Source organism: Sinohyriopsis cumingii, chromosome 1, assembly GCF_028554795.1.
Source record: "Sinohyriopsis cumingii isolate HCF-2022 chromosome 1, ASM2855479v2, whole genome shotgun sequence".
Classification (NCBI taxonomy): Eukaryota; Metazoa; Mollusca; class Bivalvia; order Unionida; family Unionidae; genus Sinohyriopsis; species Sinohyriopsis cumingii.
Genome location: NC_142961.1, coordinates 31,209,272 through 31,229,219, shown reverse-complemented (window position 1 = coordinate 31,229,219; position 19,948 = coordinate 31,209,272). Strand labels below are relative to the sequence as shown.

The 19,948-nt window shown below is 35.8% G+C and overlaps 1 protein-coding gene across 2 annotated transcripts in view; it reads right to left on the bottom strand.

The window, feature by feature from the left end:
• Positions 1–19,948, bottom strand: part of LOC149806640 (ATP-dependent RNA helicase DDX24-like) — a 74,090-nt gene that overhangs the window by 23,424 nt on the left and 30,718 nt on the right. For both annotated transcript variants that reach the window (XM_089956001.1, XM_089956010.1), the window contains exons 8-12: positions 19,162–19,272; positions 11,580–11,698; positions 4,359–4,483; positions 3,738–3,856; positions 926–1,103 (exon numbers count right to left, since the gene is read on the bottom strand). In XM_089956001.1, coding sequence (XP_089812127.1) covers positions 926–1,103; positions 3,738–3,856; positions 4,359–4,483; positions 11,580–11,698; positions 19,162–19,272 — 652 coding nt within the window. The remainder of the gene's footprint in view (positions 1–925; positions 1,104–3,737; positions 3,857–4,358; positions 4,484–11,579; positions 11,699–19,161; positions 19,273–19,948) is intronic.

Genomic DNA, 19,948 nt, shown 5'->3' with positions numbered 1-19,948 from the left:
TATACATATAGATGGCATTTAGAATGCCGATGGGATAAAGTAATTAGCAAGGACTTGGTGAGGGGAGGGCAAGATTATAAACCATGTCACTTTGTGTTCATTTGAAGAAGGCAAGTCAGTGTTGTCCATAGTCTTTTTCATTTTTACTAACAAAAATGTGTGCCAATACCTGCAACAGCTAAGATGAATTTTCAATTTAAAGAAAAACATGGTAAACAATAATTACTCATGACTGCTTAAGATTACCATATGGATCGATGTGTGTATTGGTACAACAAACGTATTGATATATCAATGAACTGTTTCATCCCTGGTAATATGCTTTCTTTCCATCTCTATAATAATACCAGGTTAAATCCCAGGTTCTGCCTGTGTCAAGGTAAGAGGTCATTTATCTAAAATCAATTGTTTCCTTCAGGTTTTCTGGTGGCCGTGACTACAATGTGAACACCCCACCATAATCAAAGCCATCAAGAGCAGTTCTACATAAGCAGAAGATTTGTGAATTTTATGCAAACAAATTAACCAAAAATGCATTAAAATTTTTTTTAATGTTTTAAAATCATGCAAGATATTATAAGTACTTAGACTAAAGTTGCCAGAATATTGCTCCAGCCATAAGCACACGCTTTTTTTTATGATGGTGCATTCAATCAATATAAACTATACTATCAATACAAGCTCTGGAAGTTCTGTGAAACAACAATACTTGACCACTGTGAGAACACTCACTCTAATAGAGACATAAAATCAAATGCACCCAAAATGTCAAACTTCAGACAATGATGACAACCCATGTACTGTCATTGTCAACTTCACAATGATGATAATCCATGGTTATCAGAATAGTGATAAAAATGTCATGCTATTTTCTAACATTGATGACAAAAACAAACACAAAAGGATAAAAACTGTAGCACCTCACCTGTGAATCTCTCCAAGTTTTTGAGTCTCTGTCTCTGATGCATGTCAGCATGGAGAGGTAGCGGCTGACACTTGAGGAGAGTGAAAATTGACATAAGTCTCCTGATACAGTCCTTACTGTTGGTAAACACCAGGGTTCTGCCTGGGTGCAGCTTCAGGAAATAGTAGAGGCAGTAATCCTGTAACAGACACAAGTAAGTATTGCTACAGATATATTCATACAATCCTTATGGCTGGTAAGGTCTTGTTTCAGGAAATAGTAGAGGCAGTAATCCTGTAACAGACACAAGTAATTATTGCTACAGATCTACTCATACAGTCCTTATTGATGGTAAACACAAAGGTTATGCTAGGGTGTTGTTCCTGGTAATAGTATATGTACCAAGATATTTTTGCAACAGTGCACTGCAAAAAGCCAAGCTCTCTACATCTACTGTGCAGGACCTCACACAAAAGGCTTGTGTTGGGGAAAGCAAAGTGTTGGAAATTGTACATTCTGGAGCTGTAACTCCTCAAAATGATTATGTGGAATGATGGAAACCCAACTCATTTGAGGTCGAATTAATATAAAGATGCATGCACACATGGGTAAAATCAAGCAATGTTTAATAACACTGTACAGCTGACAACAATGTTAGAAAATCAGATACCATAAATCCTGTAAATGACGATTTGGAATGCTTGAAGTCAAACAAATACAATTTCTACTGATGAATGCAATAAAGTAAATCCCAATGTTTCTAAATTTAACTTGAAATTAGAAACTCAACTTTGTAGTTCTCCAGATTAAAAATGTTTTATTGTATCAATTATGTGAAAGAAGAAAACATAACTGATCATTTAAGTATCGATATTATTTATTCTTTGCTGCAAACATTATAATATTATTGACTGAATTTAGTTATGATTCTCCTCTGAATATATCCGATATTCACCTTAGCACGTGTCTGCATCTATCTCTGCCGTGATGGCTTCAAAATGAATAGCATTTAAATCAGTGCCATTACTCAAACTATTTTTGTCATTATCAATTTTACTTTGTATACACATGCTAAAATTGAAGTGTGTGTACATATATTGTAATTAATGTATATGTTGGGACACCGTATTTCTTGGTACACCATAAATTAATTTTAAAAGTAATTTTTTGTGCATTGTATGTTCTGGGACACATAATTTCTTTTGAGTCATAATTTGTGGTATACCTTTAAAATCATTCGAAAATTACATGTCAGAAAATGCACTCCAACAGAAATTTAATTAAAAAAAATATCAAACTGTGTACTTGTGATAAAACTCTTTAATCCACTCATCAACACAATCCTTCTCCTGCACACATATGATCCATTCTTTCAGTGCATGAATATTTTTTTTTTAGCTTTCTCATACCGTGAAAAATTGTTAAAGGTAACACATGACTTGAAACAGAATCTGCCAGTCCATCCAGGAATGCGATCAAATAACACTAAAATTTCATCCCTATTAATGATCATATTGTCGGCAAAATCATCTGCTTCTCTTCTGGCCTTCACAAATTCATCACAAGATTTTATTTTCTCCAAATATTCTGGGCAGTGCTGGATCATCAACGTCCATGCATGAACCACTATACTGTATCACTTTACAAAAAATTATATTTTCCATTGTCTTAATTTATTTTTGAAATTCTCATGAATACCAGTGAAAAGGAACCAAAGTTTTCTTCCATATATAGGCTCTCTTTGTATATTCCCCCCAAAAAATTTAAAAAATTTAAAAAAATTGGCACGCCTAAAAGAATCCACAGTCAGCTTGTAATAACCTTTGTATTGATATCCTTTTAAAAAAAGTAACCAAAGTCGGCGACTGAAGTTGGCTTGCTTTGTAATAAAAATAACCTTTGTCTTTGATGTCCTGTCGGTAAGTTCAAAGATGAGTTTACTGCTTGCTGCTAGTTGTGTTTATTCACCACCTGGGCTTCTATGTGTTTGGCATCTGTAGTAATAATTAATACAAAGGAGCATTGATGTCTTCGGGTAAATAATAAAGATACTTTTGTAAACTGTGCTGGCAAAAAAAAATGTCACTTGCACTCAAGTGAATGTGTTTTCAAATAATGATTTTTATTTGCGAGATAGTGTCATACAGTAGACCTGGATATAACTCAATCTCGGTTATTTTGTACCTAACACAATGTCATGCATGAATGACAGTTGTCTTTAAGATATTGGTTGATTATTTCCCTTTTGTTTGCAATTTTGATGGATCCAGTTTTCAGTCAGAAAATATATTCAAACCTTTGAGCACAACCAAACACAATTTGTTTCTTAATGTTCATGTCGATCAACAACGTGGCGTGTGTTATCAGATAAAAGCGATACACGCTACAGTATGGAATCCTATGCTACATAAATGGATTTCATGGATATATTTTATTCTTTAATGCTCATGTTGAAAAAAAGAATAAATGATAACAATACAAGGTTAGTTTCTTTCATTTTATTATCAAACAAGCGTTTTATCTTTTTTTATTGCAACGTGCAGTGGGAGGGGGACACAAATGCAATACAAATTTATTTTGTGTCGTAAGTCTTGGGACATATGACCTAGGTGAAACAAGCTTTCACTATAAGTTCTGGGATAGGAAAAAAGTTTTTTATCATGTCCCAATATATACAGTAAATATGGTAGTACTGGATGTAAATGGTTAAACGTTACTGTAATTTGCTTTAATAATAAATAATTAATGAAATCTTTAAATTTAATCAACACAGCCGTCTACATGGGATTGATAAGCTTTTACCAAACCTCATCACAATCGACCTAAACCTTACTTTTTCCTCCACTGTACAGTTAATTCTGGCTTCTGTCAGGGTCGACACTGTCCCAGTTTTCAATGTCAGATCAATGACCTTTGGTCTCTCCTTCAGGCCAATATTTCCCATCAGCATCTCTACAAGAAAAAAATATACATACTCCCATAAATAAACCTATATAAATGTATTGTTCAAAGCCAATGGACATAATGAATTCCATACGATATAAAACTATAACGAGGCTGTTAAGCCAAGATGTATTCTTAAGTCATGTCAAATGAATTATTTTCTCTGACATGGAACAAAATACATATATTTTATATTTATTAGATATTCCTTTTTTAAAACTTTCCACATAATCTTAATCCACAGTATAAATGCTGCATTCTGTTCATCTAAATAGGTATTGTACATGCATGCACATGCACACATGCTTATGCATGCATGCATACACACACACCCAGAGGCTTATGCAGAGGGCAAGGTGAATATTTAACATATTTACAGTAGTGTTGCCTAAGCTGTGGGCAAGTTAATTTTCTGTTTTAAAGCACACATTATCTAATTATACCTTACCACCTTTATTATACTTGAATTTGCATGTCTTTATTCTATCAATAAAATGCAGTAAAACTTTACCAAGTTTCTGATTCTCAGCCATGTTCTGCTTTTTCTTCTTCATCACTCTTCTTGGCCCTGGAAGAACCATGGTAAGAGTAGCTGAGAAGACAAAAGTTTGCCTCCGTTTCCTCTTTTTTTCATCTCTGAAAAACATTCAACATGGGTTTGTAATAATAACACTTTTAGTTGAACATGTAAGGAGTACTTTCCTAAAGAGCTTACTACAAGAAGTAATTTATGTCTACTGTTGTTACCTTTCTCTTCTGACAGAAAATTATGACACAGAACTGTGTCTATGGCTGTAACATTAAATGTACATCAGTACTGGATACAGTAAAATGCTGATTGAACATTTTGTTTAAACACAAGGACCATGATGGTCTGAGATACTATAGGATGACATCTGTCTGTGAGCCAAAAGGAAAAGAAATCTGGGTCATTAGGAGACTTTCTGTTGAAATTTCTTCCAATGTTGACTGCATATGTTGAGAAAACATTTGTTGAGAGGTTTAGTTTTTGCATCTTCATTCAGATATTCAGCATCATTTGTCTAGTGTTAAAAGGCCCAAATGCCAGCGTGCAGGCCTAGCCTCATATGTCTAGTGTTAAAAGACCCAAATGCCAGGGTGCCGGCCCAGCCTCATGTGTCTAGTGTTAAAAGGACCAAATGCAAGGGTACAGGCCCAGCTTAATTTGTCTAATGTTAAAAGGCCCAAATGCCAGTGTGCAGGCCCAGCCTCATCTGTCTAGTGTTTAAAGGCCCAAATGCCAGGGTGCAGGCCCAGCTTAATTGTCTAGTATTAAAAGACCCAAATGCCAGCATGCAGGCCCAGCTTTATTTATCTAGTGATAAAAGGCCCAAATGCTAGGTTGCAGGCCCAGCCTCATTTGTCTAGTGTTAAAAGATCCAAATGCCAGGATGCAGGCCCGGGCTCATTTGTCTAATGTGGAAAGGCCCATATGCCAGGGAGTAGGTCTAGCCTCATATGTCTGATGTTAAAAGGCCCAAATGCCAGGGTGCAGGCCCAGCTTAATTTGTCTAGTATTAAAAGGCCCAAATGCCAGGTTGCAGGCCCAGCCTCATTTGTCTAGTGTTAAAAGATCCAAATGCCAGGATGCAGGCCCGGCCTCATTTGTCTAATGTTGAAAGACCCATACCAGGGAGTAGGTCTAGCCTCATTTGTCTAATGTTGAAAGACCCATACCAGGTAGTAGGTCTAGCCTCATTTGTCTAATGTTAAAAGATCCAAATGCCAGGATGCAGGTCCAGCCTCATTTATCTAATGTTGAAAGACCCATATACCAGGGAGTAAGTCTAGCCTCATATGTCTAATGTTGAAAGACCCATACCAGGGAGCAGGTCTAGCCTCATATGTCTAATGTTGAAAGACCCATACCAGGGAGTAGGTCTAGCCTCATATGTCTAATGTTAAAAGACCCATATACCAGGGAGTAGGTCTAGCCTCATATGTCTAATGTTAAAAGGTCCAAATGTCAGGGTGCATTCTGTCAGAGTCGGTCAAATTCTGCTCATCACTGTCTGATATAAAGTTGCATTAAAATTCTTATACTTTTAGAAATGACAGCCATATCTGATGTTGGAACATTTGTATAAATCTGAAAAGCAATTAAGTCAAGATACTTTAAGTCAGGACACTTTTTCAATATTAACAAGCCTATTAAGCAGCTTAAAGAAGAAAATAGTAAAGTGTTTCTATTTTTAGTAACAGCAGGTTCATTTTTGATGGCATATTGACATCATTTACATAAACCTAAAATGACTTCATGAAAGAATGCTTTCTGTAAATTTTGGTTACATTCTGTCTTTTGCAAGAAGTCATTAGAAAAAATTCTGTACTGAGTAAAGACAGCCATATGGTATAACGGTACCAATTGCGCAAGTCCAGGTGGGCGGAGCTTAAGGTGTATGGAACATTGTATTCAGAATTAAAGAACAACACTAGCTGTGATTGGTGCATTATGTAAGAGTTGTACTTTCTGTTTGGCTTAAAAAAAAGTTGAGCCTCTTGGCAACATGTGAGTTTGTGTTAATTTCTATCTAGATCATATTTTGTATTTTTTATGATTTTTTTAAAATATGGTACACATGGCTGAAAATGTGCTTGTTGTGACTAGATAACTCTTACCCCTGTCTAGTTCCAGTAGAGTTATCTCTCTTAAATGCAATGGAGTACCTGGTTATGTCATTGTCAAATTGACAATCTAGCAATGTTCTATATGACAGTGTGTGGCATGCATGCCCAAGTAGGACAGAAAGTATATTTATTTCACAAAACATTAGCATTGAGGTATATGGAAAAACAATTGGTACCGTGATACCATATATGATAGCAAACCTTCATCAGCTGAATAAATTTGAAAGCGCCTATTACCAGAATGTAACATCAGACCAATTTCTGTTGAGTTTTTCAGATGAAATCAATTAAATATTTTTCTATCCTTAACAACAGTGGCCATATTTCATGACCGATTGGCATCATTTTATACAATTTGTATACAATTGTATATATCTATATTAAATCTGAATCCCCTCTATACGAGGATGCCCTCTCTCAAATCTTTAAATTTATGTTGGGTGGTTTTTGTGAAGTCAATTAAAAGTTTTGTATTTTTTGTAATAGCAGCCATAGTTGATTGTGGATCAGCAATAGTTGTAAACACTTGAAAACCCTTACTTAATTTGGTAGATTTCTGTTTAATGATTTTTGAGAAAACAATATTTAAATATTTTTTAATTTTTAGCAATGTTGGCTTTTAGCAGAATGTCATCATTTTTGGAGAAGAAATTGTTTAAAGGTTTTTTTCCTAATTTTTGGTAATGGTGGCAATATTTGATGGTGGATCTGCATCATATTTAAAAATTTGAAAGTACTACATGCCAAATTCTTGTGTAAACTTTAAATAAATTTTGTTCATCACTTTGGGCAAAAAAAAGGAATTGAAAACTATTTCTATATTAAGTAAAAGTGAGCATATCTGATGGCAGATCAGCATCACTTGAAGACCGTTATGCTAGGATTGGTTGAACTTTGTCTGGTGTGCTTTGTTTTGCTGAAAATAGCAACTGTAAATGGATGCATGATTTCTTTTTCGTACTGGTGGTTACATCTGACGGCAGATCAGCATCATTTGTTTAAACCAAAAGGTCTTCCCACCAGGATGATTTCAATCAAGTTTGATCAAATTTTGTTCATTAGTTTCCCAGTTGTTGTTTAAATGTTTTCTATTTTTAGTAACAGTAGCTATATTTTATTGTAGATTGGCATCATTCATGAAAGTTTGAAAGCCCTTCATCCCAGGATGCTATCGTTCAAATTTGGTCAAAATTGGTTTTAGTGGGGTTTTTTTATAGAAAAAGTTTAAAATGGCAATTATTGACTGATGCAAAACACATGGTGCATGATGGGTGCAAAAGCTCACTTGGTCTTACAACCAGGTGAGAGAAAAGAAAAACAGGCGAGATAAAAAAAAAACAAAGAGACACACATGGGCCTGATTTAGCTCATTTATGTTAATGCAACGAAAACTTGTAAACTTAAATTTCTATGTATGAGATCTAATTTGCAAGCCTGTACAATTTTAAGCCTGTCAGCCATTCTACAAAGTAAGATTCAAAATACCATTCAAGGATACAAATATCAGAACTGAAACACAGTCAAGCAAAAACAACTCAAATGGTAACAAGATAGCATCAACTATTTGCAAAAAAAGTTTTTTTTCAAGCTCTAAATGGAAGCATTTCTTGATTAAAATTAACTTTTTTTATTGCATACAATTCTTCAAAGATATTACAATATTTGGAAAGAAAACAAAGTTAAGCCATATGACCTCAAAAGTACAAGTCAATATTGCTTATATCTGAGCTTGTCCATGAAATTCACAAGATACTGTTAGCTTTGTATATACTCAAAATCTGCTCAGAAACAGCACATTTTTTGATCAATTGTGTTTCTCCAAGAAAGATTACCTGATCACGTTAACATTAGGAAGATGCTCTGGTACCTCTCAAATCCAGAAATCAGGGATTGCATCTTTCCTATTTATATTTTATAGAGATGAAGGAAAGAAACTCTTCCAACCCATGCCTTTAACTTCCCGTAACATTTTGCTTTCTCCTTTTGCTTACATTCCATAAGCACATCAAAGCGAGATGAATAGGTAACTGGATGCAATGCTACACATCATACTTCTACCATAGTCAGCATCAAGGGAACAAGGATTCTTCTTGTATAAGGGTAAAATACCCCACCCCCAAAAGAAACCAGACCAGCACAACTGCTGGTTACATAAGCTCCGATGACAGTACCCAGGTGAAAGATAAGGAAGTGACTTATTTCTCAATGAATAAAATTCTGAGGCTAATCTAGTGAAAGAGCTATTATATTCCCTTGGTGAGGTTGTGCCAACTTCAAACTGGTCTGGTGATGGTTTGGGATGTAGGCACCAGACCTAATGGATTCAATTCTTGTCTCTGTGAAGACAGATCAGGTAGATTCAAGCTGAAGAAGGTTCATGCCAGCCACATGCATCTATTATGTCCTGGTTTGGCATGCTTTGTTCAAATGTAATCTTGCAGAGAGATCTTCAAGAGGCATGCTTAATTTTTAAGATTACTGAGAATGCATGGCCCACTTCAGACTTGATGCCTGGGCTTGGGTACTTATAGCCCATTCCCTCACCATTGGTGAAAGAAATATGCTTTGCAATGCTCCATGACACTTCGGGGCTCGAAATTAGTGGTAGTCCGCTAGCCCAAGGCTAGCAGATTTCCTGTCGGACTAGTAACTTTCATAATGTTAATAGTCCGATGGGCTAGTAAGTTTCGGTTATCAATAGTCAGCGTTTGTTTACGCCATTCCCTAATAAAGACTTGACATAGCAGATGTTCTGTAGAATCAAAGCAGTGGCCATTGTAAACACAGTCATAAAATATTAGCATGAGAAGATGAAGTCAATTTCTGCCTCGGAAAGGTGCGTTTCTATAACAAGAATCCATCCAATTTTATGCATTTCACTTAACAGCGCAAATTATGGTCCCATCATTAACAATGGAAGTTTGGTAATTGATCCTAACTAATCTGATAGCGAATTAAATGAAAAAATGACATTGTATCACACTTTATTCACTCGACCACAGTAACAAACTACAAAGCGGTATACCACACAAAAGAACATGGCAAAAACTATTCAAAGAAATTAGTTTGCATGTTTTTCGTTTAAGGTTCTTTTTATTTTGTTCGCTCCCCAAATGCTCCAACAGTCACAAACAGGAAACTACATATTTTACATTTCCATCAAAATAATTATAAGAATTAGATCAATTTATTACGATTACGTTATTGACACATCCTTTCCATACAACTACTTTTTCTATGATGATAAGAATAGTTTTTATATTTTTCCCTTACAAGAATGAACAAATAATTGAATACACATGGAGGTATCCAAGCAGAATGCTGTACATTTGTTGGGAATTAAAATCTCTGAGCATGGGCATCTAAGAATTGAAAATTTTCTGCCTTATTATTAATTTCAACAATACATTGAGGTTCGATTAATTAGGAACAATTACCAAACTTACGACTTATGATACCGTAATTGGAGCTGTTAAATACAACACACCGAGTGTCAGATGGCTTCGTTTGATGGGAACACACCTTTTCCAAGCTTAAACTAACACTATCTTCTGATGCTAATATTTTATAAGAGTGTTTAAAATAGCCACTGTTTTGATCATGAAGAACATCCATTGAAGTTAAGTCTTTGTTAGTATGAGGCCATTTAATTGTGGGAGGGGGCAAAAACACGTGTTTTGAAATGTGTTTCTTGCTCAGACTTTCTTATATAAAGGACACTGTGCCATTCCTTTTCTTGCTTTAAATAATTCGCGTCAGCTATACTATAACATCGTATTTCAAAACAAGGCACAATTCCCTCCTTATTAGACAGGCAAAATGTGGTATTTGATAGAAGGTGTTCAGCCACTGGAAAAAAGCAAATGTTGAATGAGAATGATGAGGAATAATTCTTATGATAGGGAAAAGCGTAATGGAAAATTTCAGAAGAAATGGACAAAAGACAGGGAATGGCTGAATTATGACAAGGAAAGGAATGTTATGTGGTGTAACTGGTGTATGCAATTCGCAAAAACAAACACACAGAAAACATCCAGTTTTGTTGTCGGTTGTTCGAACCTTAAAATTGAAGTGGTAAATGTACATGAAATTTGTGTGACATTGTTTTGTGAACAGGACTAGTAAAGATTTGGCAGGACTAGTAAATTTCTCAATATACTAGTCCTTCTGGCTACAAATAAATTTGTGTTAAATTCGAGCCCTGCACTTCTACACACTTTACATAGTATTTATGTACACATGTAATCTTGCATCTCAAGACCAACCAAGGTAGGAGAGGAGATGGCTTCTCTTATTTTCAATGGGAATAATGAAATATTTCATCTTTCAATGATTTATAGATCTGTCAGGCAGAGGAACTTCTTTCTAATGTTAATGTAATCAGGGAATGTATCAAAAGGAGAAACAGCATGAAATGCATACGTGTAGACTCCAGCACTTTACTTTGAAATTCTACCTATGACTGAATATTGCAATATTAAAAATATCGAAGTGCTAATGTTGACAATATAAGAATCAATCACATGAAAGTTCTAGTACTGGAGCTTGTTTTTAGTGTGAGTATAATAACACATTAGTAATTATTACAACTGAAAACAAGATTGAACAATCACCATTACACACTTATAAATATTGCCATATGAGTGCCAAGTCTTGTTTGATGCAGATCCATAATAAATTAAAGTTTTCTAAATCAGCAACACTCTTAATGGATTTTTTTCTTAGAAATAAGCATAAAAAATAGCACTCTTACAACCAACTGTCTGGTCAAAAAATAATCTCAACTGCTGTAAGTTTTTATTTGCAGGGAAGTAAATTTGTATGACCCAATATACACGTTCTTTTGGGAACCATTGAGGACTCATCACTGAGGTCCAAGTGTGACCCTTTAAATTTGAATGTGTTCAAAGATGCAAGGGTGCTCTCTGAAAAAAAGCACTTCATATATACAGTAGCATGAAGCTAAAGAAGAATGAATTTAAGGAATACGTTGATTTTACATGGAATTCTGAAGGTAGTCTTCATGAAATTCATTAGAAGTCCAATGTCTGACAGTTTTAAGTTAAAATCTCTACAGGCTTACACATTGATGAGTTCTAGCAGTTTGGACAGCTCCTCAAAGTGTCCCTTTTCTTCCATCCGATCAGCTTCATCCACAACCAGGTACCTCACTTCATCTACGTGGGACAGGTATGGCTCACCCTGTTAGAATGGTGGGACTTTGAATTCAGTATTTTTTTAACAATGTGGGAATAATACCAAACCACATCATTTCACTTAGAAACAACATATGGCAAATTTTAAAAGCAATTCATGAACCATAACTTACATTAATGTCCATGCTTTTCTTCATCATTTTTATGACTGTTACTTTTCTCCATCTTTTGCATTATATGAATTCATCTAAAACAGAGCAACAACTCCAAAAATGCATGACTTAGAAAACCAAATAAGACTCTGCAGAGCATATTTAGATGACTCTCTCACCCTAAAACATCATGGGTCCTCAGACTTGAACAAATTTCTACCCATAAGGTGTGAAAGATATTCTTTTATGCACAGAATTCATAAATAATTTTAAACATCATTACTGACTTTCCAGATTGCACACTTTGGTTTTCCTGTTGATGAAACATTCTTTAACACTGATTATTTTGGAGCTGACTATATTGGGTATTTCTGGCTATTTTTACTTATAAATTTCACTATTTATGGAGAACAAAATACCAATTTTTGAAGTAATATGTACTTTTTGGATAATACCTAATCAATCTTAATAATGTAGGAGTGTGACCACCACCTTGCAAATCCAGCCCTCTCAAGCTAGCTGTTAGCAATAAAAAAAAAACTAAAAGTTCAATAACCAATTAGGTTCATTTAGATAAGAGTGCACTGCCCTTGGATAGCGGGTTTGGTGAAAAAATCCCATCAGTTACCACTGCAGTACAAATGCATGCTCTATCAGCTGAAGATGTACTAGCAGGTAGGATGTGATGATACCCCAGAGAAAGCCTCCTCTCTGATCCACTAAGGTAAATGAAACAGTTTTATGAAATAATATGTGTGAGTGTAGCAACTCAATATGCCCAGACACAGCCAACTGGGAAAATTCCTCACCCCCAATCAAATCCAACAGAAGTTGAGTGGCCACATCACTGTCAAGTGCCAAATTAACCAGGAAGGTTGTTTGCTGTGCTGCGTCTAAAGCCCCACACATCCCTGGTCAAACTGAACCATTTGGGATGAAATATGTCTGAGGTTAATGCTAGAGAATGTTGACTCTACCTTCCATCGGAATGCTTGGATGTCATTTACCGAATAGTTAAATGTTAAGCCCTTGGTTATTGCCCATAGCTTATCAACTGGAATTTGTACAAAAATTCACTGGTTAGTTCTTTATACAGAGAGTCTGAGCCGAAACATCAGCAACCTTTGCTTCCTTTAAGATCTTCCTCTTCACACTGAAACATTTCCCTTCTGGGAACATTTCAAAGCCCTTTGGGTTCCTGGAGATGCCCCGAGGTAAATGGCCTATGAGGAACAAGGTTTTGCAATAAAGGACAGATTCCTCATGAGTCTGCTTTGTACATCAGTGATGATGGGTAATATTCTAATGAAGTAAGGCAAAGAATGTGATCTGAGGGCACTCCAAAACGACCTTTATTAAGCACAGATCTGCAAGGCACTGTTTCCCATTATGTGGACAATTTGAATTCCTCCAGACAATATAAAAAAGAAGTAAAATCATGGCATTATCACTTGTATAATTAAGAAAATGGGAAGGAATGTACCCTATCATGCATGACTGCAAGGGTCCTTCCTGTTTCTTCAATCTCTCCAAGGAAATGAGGACATTGCTATGGCATTAAATATGTGAGTGCTGAGCTGCACTAGCCATTTGAGACTGCCTCTTCTGCTTGAGTGCCAGCAGCATTATGGAAGAATAGTTAAGGCTATCTTTAGACTGCTGAAAAATAGCCATGGAAGTCCAGCTGAATATGTGACCTATCACCATGTCATATCAAAGCAGTTGTTGCCTCTTGATAGATCCTATTATGATGAAATTTTGAATCGGTAGTTGCAAGTTGAGAAAGGACTTCTGATTCATATAAGCTGATGCTGGTTCTGCCAATCCTTTGCATACATTATACCTAACGGTGGCTGGGAATTCGGTATGAAAAACAAGTATATACGTTTTATAAAAGACATTGTTAAAACTAGGAATAAGTCATTGCTGTGACACTCAGATCTTTAAGCTGGCTCTTCAAACAATGTAAACAGTTGGCAACAGCTGACCAACAGATGCATGACCTTGTACATCACTACTGATGGAGCAAGTGGAGGTGGGCAAAACTCAAGATGGAAAGAGCTAGTAAACTGAAGGCAAATTCTTCTCTGGACATCGCTGGAATGAATAAGGATGATGGAGTTTGTAAGCATGAGTCTTTGTACACCAATGAATGAGATGACACATGTGACAAAGCTGCAAAGATGGATGGTGAACTAGACTGAGAGTCCTGCCATAGTGGGATACATTAATCTCTGTATCATCATTAGGTATATCGTCAATGGTCTGGGAACTGGGCATCCATGACTATATTGTTGCCATAGTTGCTATAAGATTTGTACGCTGTGATGAAGCCAAAGCTATCCACTGTTCCATACAATAACTAAGTGTATTGTCAATGGAATAAGAATGGTACTGGATATCTGGAACTGGACTATTGATGTAGATGCTGCCATGATGGGTTTTGCTGGAGATGTTCTATGGGAGTCCATTATGGCAGTGGACGAACATGGGTCTGTAATGGCAAAGGGCTGACCTGGCTTCATAACAACAATGGATTCACATGGGTCTGTAATGGAATCAGTCCTACATGGCAGTGGGCCAATATGGCTCAATGATGGCTATGGCACAGGGCCAATAATGATCCATAATGGCACTGGACTAATACAGATTCGTTGTGGCAATGAGCCCATCTGGGTCACTCATAGCACTATACAAAGTAAAAGCCATCTGCTCTTCAATGTCAGTGCCAGTGTTAGGATGCCAAGATGGGGTACATGATATTGGATCACTGTAATTGGCCTCTTTAAGCATTAAATAAGACAGAGTCAACCAGTAGTGACCATATTCAATCCACCTCTGATTGTGAAAACCAACTACAACTGACAGGCCATACTTATTCCATGCCATTGCCAGTGACATGATGCGAGGACTTGGTATGGGATTCTTTTATCAATGTAACCTGTAACTACATGCATCAGTTGATGCCATGTTGGACCATAGCTGATCCACCTCTAATGCCACTGCTCGTTTACTTGGACTGGCATACCAGGCTGAAATTGGTCCTTCTGGTAATGCATTTAAAAACTCTTCATCATGGAGGCTGTAGGTGTGTGAGACATTTGTTAGGATATGGCTTGTTTGATTCCCTTATGGCATCCTCATCCCCCATGGTGCATTGCCTGAATGCAATGAATGACCAAGAAGACCGCCAATAGATTTCATCCATTGTGTGTAATTTTTGCAAGTACTGAATCTGTTTAAGATACACATTAATGGTTATCTTTCAGCAATTTAAAGAATCTGCACTCTGCTCATTTAATTCTGTCCACTGTGTTGATACATGTAAGTATAAGTAAAATTACGTCCTATACTGGTGAATCAGTCTTCATTTGAACTTAACATGAGGACACCAATGTCTTTAACAATTACACAGTATATAACATGAGACAATTAGTAACAAACTCATACACTAGGTTGAGTAAACGTTATTTGAATGAATGTACTACTGACAATACGACAGATCACACGATAAAGTTAAACCAATAAAGTGAGATTCTTTGTCTTAAATAGAATAGAGTAAAAGTAGAAATGAAATATAGATCGTGTATACTTTCCTGTGTTGAGAAAACTCCTCAGAATCTCTCCAAACACGAAAAAGTCACAAACTGAAATCAGCTTTGCAAGGTCTCAAAAAAGCATGCTTAATATTAATGTTTTAATTCTCATTCACGGGACAGTGAAATCTAGCTAACATTACTTTTCTTATTTCTATCTAGTTGTGTCGGCCTGGTTGTCTCAGTCAGGGTGTCCCCATGCTAGGAAAAACTTTTTCAAGGCAGCCAACCCTTGTTGTCTTTTGTTGTGCTTGATAGAGTTGTTTTGAAATCACAGAATCACCAATACTTTAACAAATTTATCAAAATAATTTACAAGGGAGAAGCAAATAACTTTTAAAAACAACCAACAACGGAGATAAAATAAAAAAATAAAATGGACTATTCCAAGCTTAACTAGAGACAAAGACATGGGAGGGCATCAGAAACACAAGAAATAAGAAACCAATGATTTACACTAACCCTATCTTTTCCAGACAGATGTTCTGTAACTATCTATAAATGTTAGAACATGGTTAGAGTCACAATGACTCGGATACTATTTTAAGTCTACACTAGTTTTTTATTTTTATAAATATGATACATATGAATATGAATTTTGATGTTCACTCACAAAGCATAACAATTATATTGATCTCTAATGTCTATGGACTGTCAAACTAGCAGCCAATCCTGGCAACCACAGGCACTTGATTCAGGGAAAGCTAACATGTACACTCACCAACTGGTGAGTGTACACATTAGCTTACCCTGGAATCAAGTGCCTGTGCTGGCAACCAATCTTAACATGTGTAACCTATTTTTGAGGTAGAGGTTCTTTTGGTAAAGCATTTGTCATAAAGTTTCCAGAGTGTACTGTTTAGCTTATCTGCTACACATATTATGCTCTTATGTTATTACTATTTGTAATTAATGTAAAATACCTACAAAATCATGACTAGAAAAGTCCATATATATCCTTGTATCACGATGTCTGCCATTTTGGATTAGCATAAGAGTTTCGTATTTAGAGATTCTACACTTTCACATTTGCAATTATTCTCTCTAATGATAGCATGGTATTGATAAAGTAATTTGCATGTTTTAGTGATAACATCGTTGCACTACCATTGTATACAATTCATGCTTTGATGTGACAATAGCAGTCGTCTGCACCAAGTGCAGAACCCGCGTCTACATGAATCGATTCAATTATTCAAGACTTAAGTTATCATCATAAAGTTTAATTTCACATAAATTTGAGCTCATAAAATGTTCTTATTTGTTTCATAGACAAGCCCTACAGTATTCAAATACTTATTGTTATGTAATTTATGTATTTATGTTGACGTTGTATGCCATGCAAAACTGTATAGTTTACAATGAAATACACGGTACACCATACAAAACACTGACTGGTTAAATGGGTTGCCATGCAATTAGCAATTGGTTGAATTGTCTCAGATGGTGTCTGGGGAAGGTTATAAATATGGGAGCGCTGTCATTGTTGGTCAGACAATTGATGAATACAGTCTGCGCCAAAATTCAAAGTGACAGAAAAAAGCAAAGTGTCAAGTTAGTACATTTTGGATGTTTAAAAATAGCACATTACAATATCAAATAAACAAGAAGAATAGATTTATTCCAACAAAAATAGATTGTAACAGTTGTCTCCCACCACACCTGACAGCCTCCCCCCCATCCACTTTGTTATATTTGAATTACATAATCTGGTTGTACACAGTAACTATAACTCTAATTTATTTATTTTTACAATTCATTAAACATTGTCAAATTGTTCTTGATTTTATGTTGATGATATAACCCCTCTTCCATCGCCCCAACCCCAAAATTTTGACCTTTTCCAACATAACACTCTCTGTTCCAATGTACAAAAATAAATAGCACCCTTAAGGACCAAAAAGGGCCTTACAATACCATGCCCTGTAACTCATGTGGATGCACCTGGGCCAAAGGAGCAATGATCTTTATGGGCACAAGTTACAAAAAGAAAGTGTAGTACTTTCATTTAAAAAATGGATGAGAAAGCAAACTTACCTTAGTTGGTTAATAATTACATTAGTGATGGAAGTGTGCCAAAATATTTCAGAAACTAACTGAAAACCATGTTCCAGACAAACACGATATGCACATCACTGGTGACAAAAATCCAAACTCTCTCAACAACTACCACAAACTTAGTAGCAACCAGAAATGTGTTGTGCTGAACCAGGTTTATTCTCCCCATATACCCCAGCTCAAACAGGAACATGGAACCATAAATGAAAAGTCCTGTACTTACTAATCAGAGATCTATTATCTCTCTACATGTTATTCCACAAGCCAATTTCCATGTAACATGTAACATGTACATGCAATGGTAATAGCAACACCTGCCAGGACAGAAAATACAAATTTCCCACAAAACCATGAAGTAGAAACAGCTCCTCATGTGGTTATCAGCTGAATACTGCATTAGGGGGGGTCTTTTATACATAGGGGTCATTTTACAGTCAATATAAAACAGTAAGCCACTGACAGTTTTACCTCTTCCAAAGAAAAGGTGAGTCATATATGATAGTGACACAGATATCTAGTTATCCATGAATGGTCCAACACACGTCATTGTACATTTTAGTCTTCATTATAGCTGTGTACCCAGCATCATATCAATGGCTATGACAAAACTTTTCTTTTCCAAATTAAAACTGATGAAAACTAAAAGTCATCCTTATAAAGATGTTTTTTTCTCACATGTAGAACTTGTATACTCTGGATTTACAGGTCACACCACAGCCATCATAAACATATTTGTTTTTAATGTGCTAAGCTCAAGATACTCTTGGTGCAATTCTTACATTATAAAAACCAATTACAACTGTGCACAAGCAGCAGATTCTACTGAGATAATTAGAATTTTGTAAAAACATTATGTATAAAGTGAGAAAATAATAGTACCTAACGAATACTGTACAAGTTAAATGTGCCAGACTATTGAAAAGTTATTTTAACTTAAAAAGACAAAATTAGGTCAGAAAAATAATCTATATTTGGGTTTGCAACAAGAAAAGCAAATACTAGCTGCAGTATTACATCAATTGTCTCTCAATTTGGCAGAGCTTCACTGGGAGACAAATAATGTAACCCTTCAAGTGGGATTTCCTTGTCTTGGTGAGGGTATTCTATTAGTACCTTAAGTAAGGATATAATATGGCATCAATCCATTCAAGGGGAGATCATTCTTGTCTGACTGCCACAAACATGGCCAGTTGTTGTTGTTGTGGGGCTCAATGCCATTTTTCAGCACATGATAGACTATGCATGGCGGACAGTATTAATGGTGGAGGAAGAACCCGGGAAAACCCCGGGAAGAACCACCGACCCACGAGAAGCTACTGGCAAGCTTTCTCATCAAACATGGCCAGATGTTTCAGCTTTTTACAGCTAATAACTAGCTTTAGAGAGCAGGATTTGCGAGGTAGTGGTCATATTCCTAAGGTGTTATGATTGGTTAACATACAGGAAGAAGAATCTTGTATCTTAGGCACATTATTACAGCAGAATATAAGAAAAAAAGTCTTTAAAATATAGCAGAAAATGAGAAAAAAAATATTTTCAATCAATCCGTTATTACAGGAGTTTGATTATATAACCTGGCAAAAATCTCCCTTCAGAATTAAAACCTGACAGATAAATCTGGTAATGTAAATGATGACTAATTTAGTACCCTCTGAAATAACTTTCAACTGAATAAACAAAATCTGAATTATTATACAACAGACCTCCTGTATGAGATCCCAGAGTCTTCCTGGCGTGGCTACTATGATTTCTGGACACCTCTTTAAAAGCCTCAGTTGTTTTTGTTGAGACAAACCTCCAACTATTGCAGCCACCTGGGAAAAAAAGAAAATAATAATAATAATAATAATAATAATAATAATAATGATAATGATAATAATAATAACAACAACAACAATCTATACTTAGTAGAATAAGTACAAAAATCAAACTGATCAGCTATACTTTTACAAGGAGCTGCAGTAGCTGTTGGTAGAGTGCTGGATTCATAATCCATGAGTTGCAGGTTAAATACCTGCCCAAGCCAGCCTGTGTAAGCTGCCTTGGTGTGTCATGGAGAATGCACTTATCTTTCATTTTCTCTGAATAGCCAATAATATGTTAAAAATGCTTTAAAACCAACCAAAAGAACCACTTTTACTATAAAACATTGATTAAGTGGAACCTATGAATACTGCAAATGCCAATAAATGACAAACTTTTGTTAAGAACAAATTTTTCCTGTCCCATGTAGGGAACACTTGTGAATTAAAGTGTCTCTGAAGACCAGAAGTCTTCTATAGCCAAAGGACTTGTCCCATCCCATGAACAGGAGGCATTCAGTATTATTTGGTTTCCAAATGGTTTGTACCGTCCCATGAACAGGAGAGATACTAAATCAATGGTTCTTGAGGAGCCAAATTACTTGTCCCAATGGGTTAAGTTAGCATGAATTGTCCTCCAAATGACTTGTCCAATCCAAAGAACTGGATGAGGTTCAGCATCATTTTG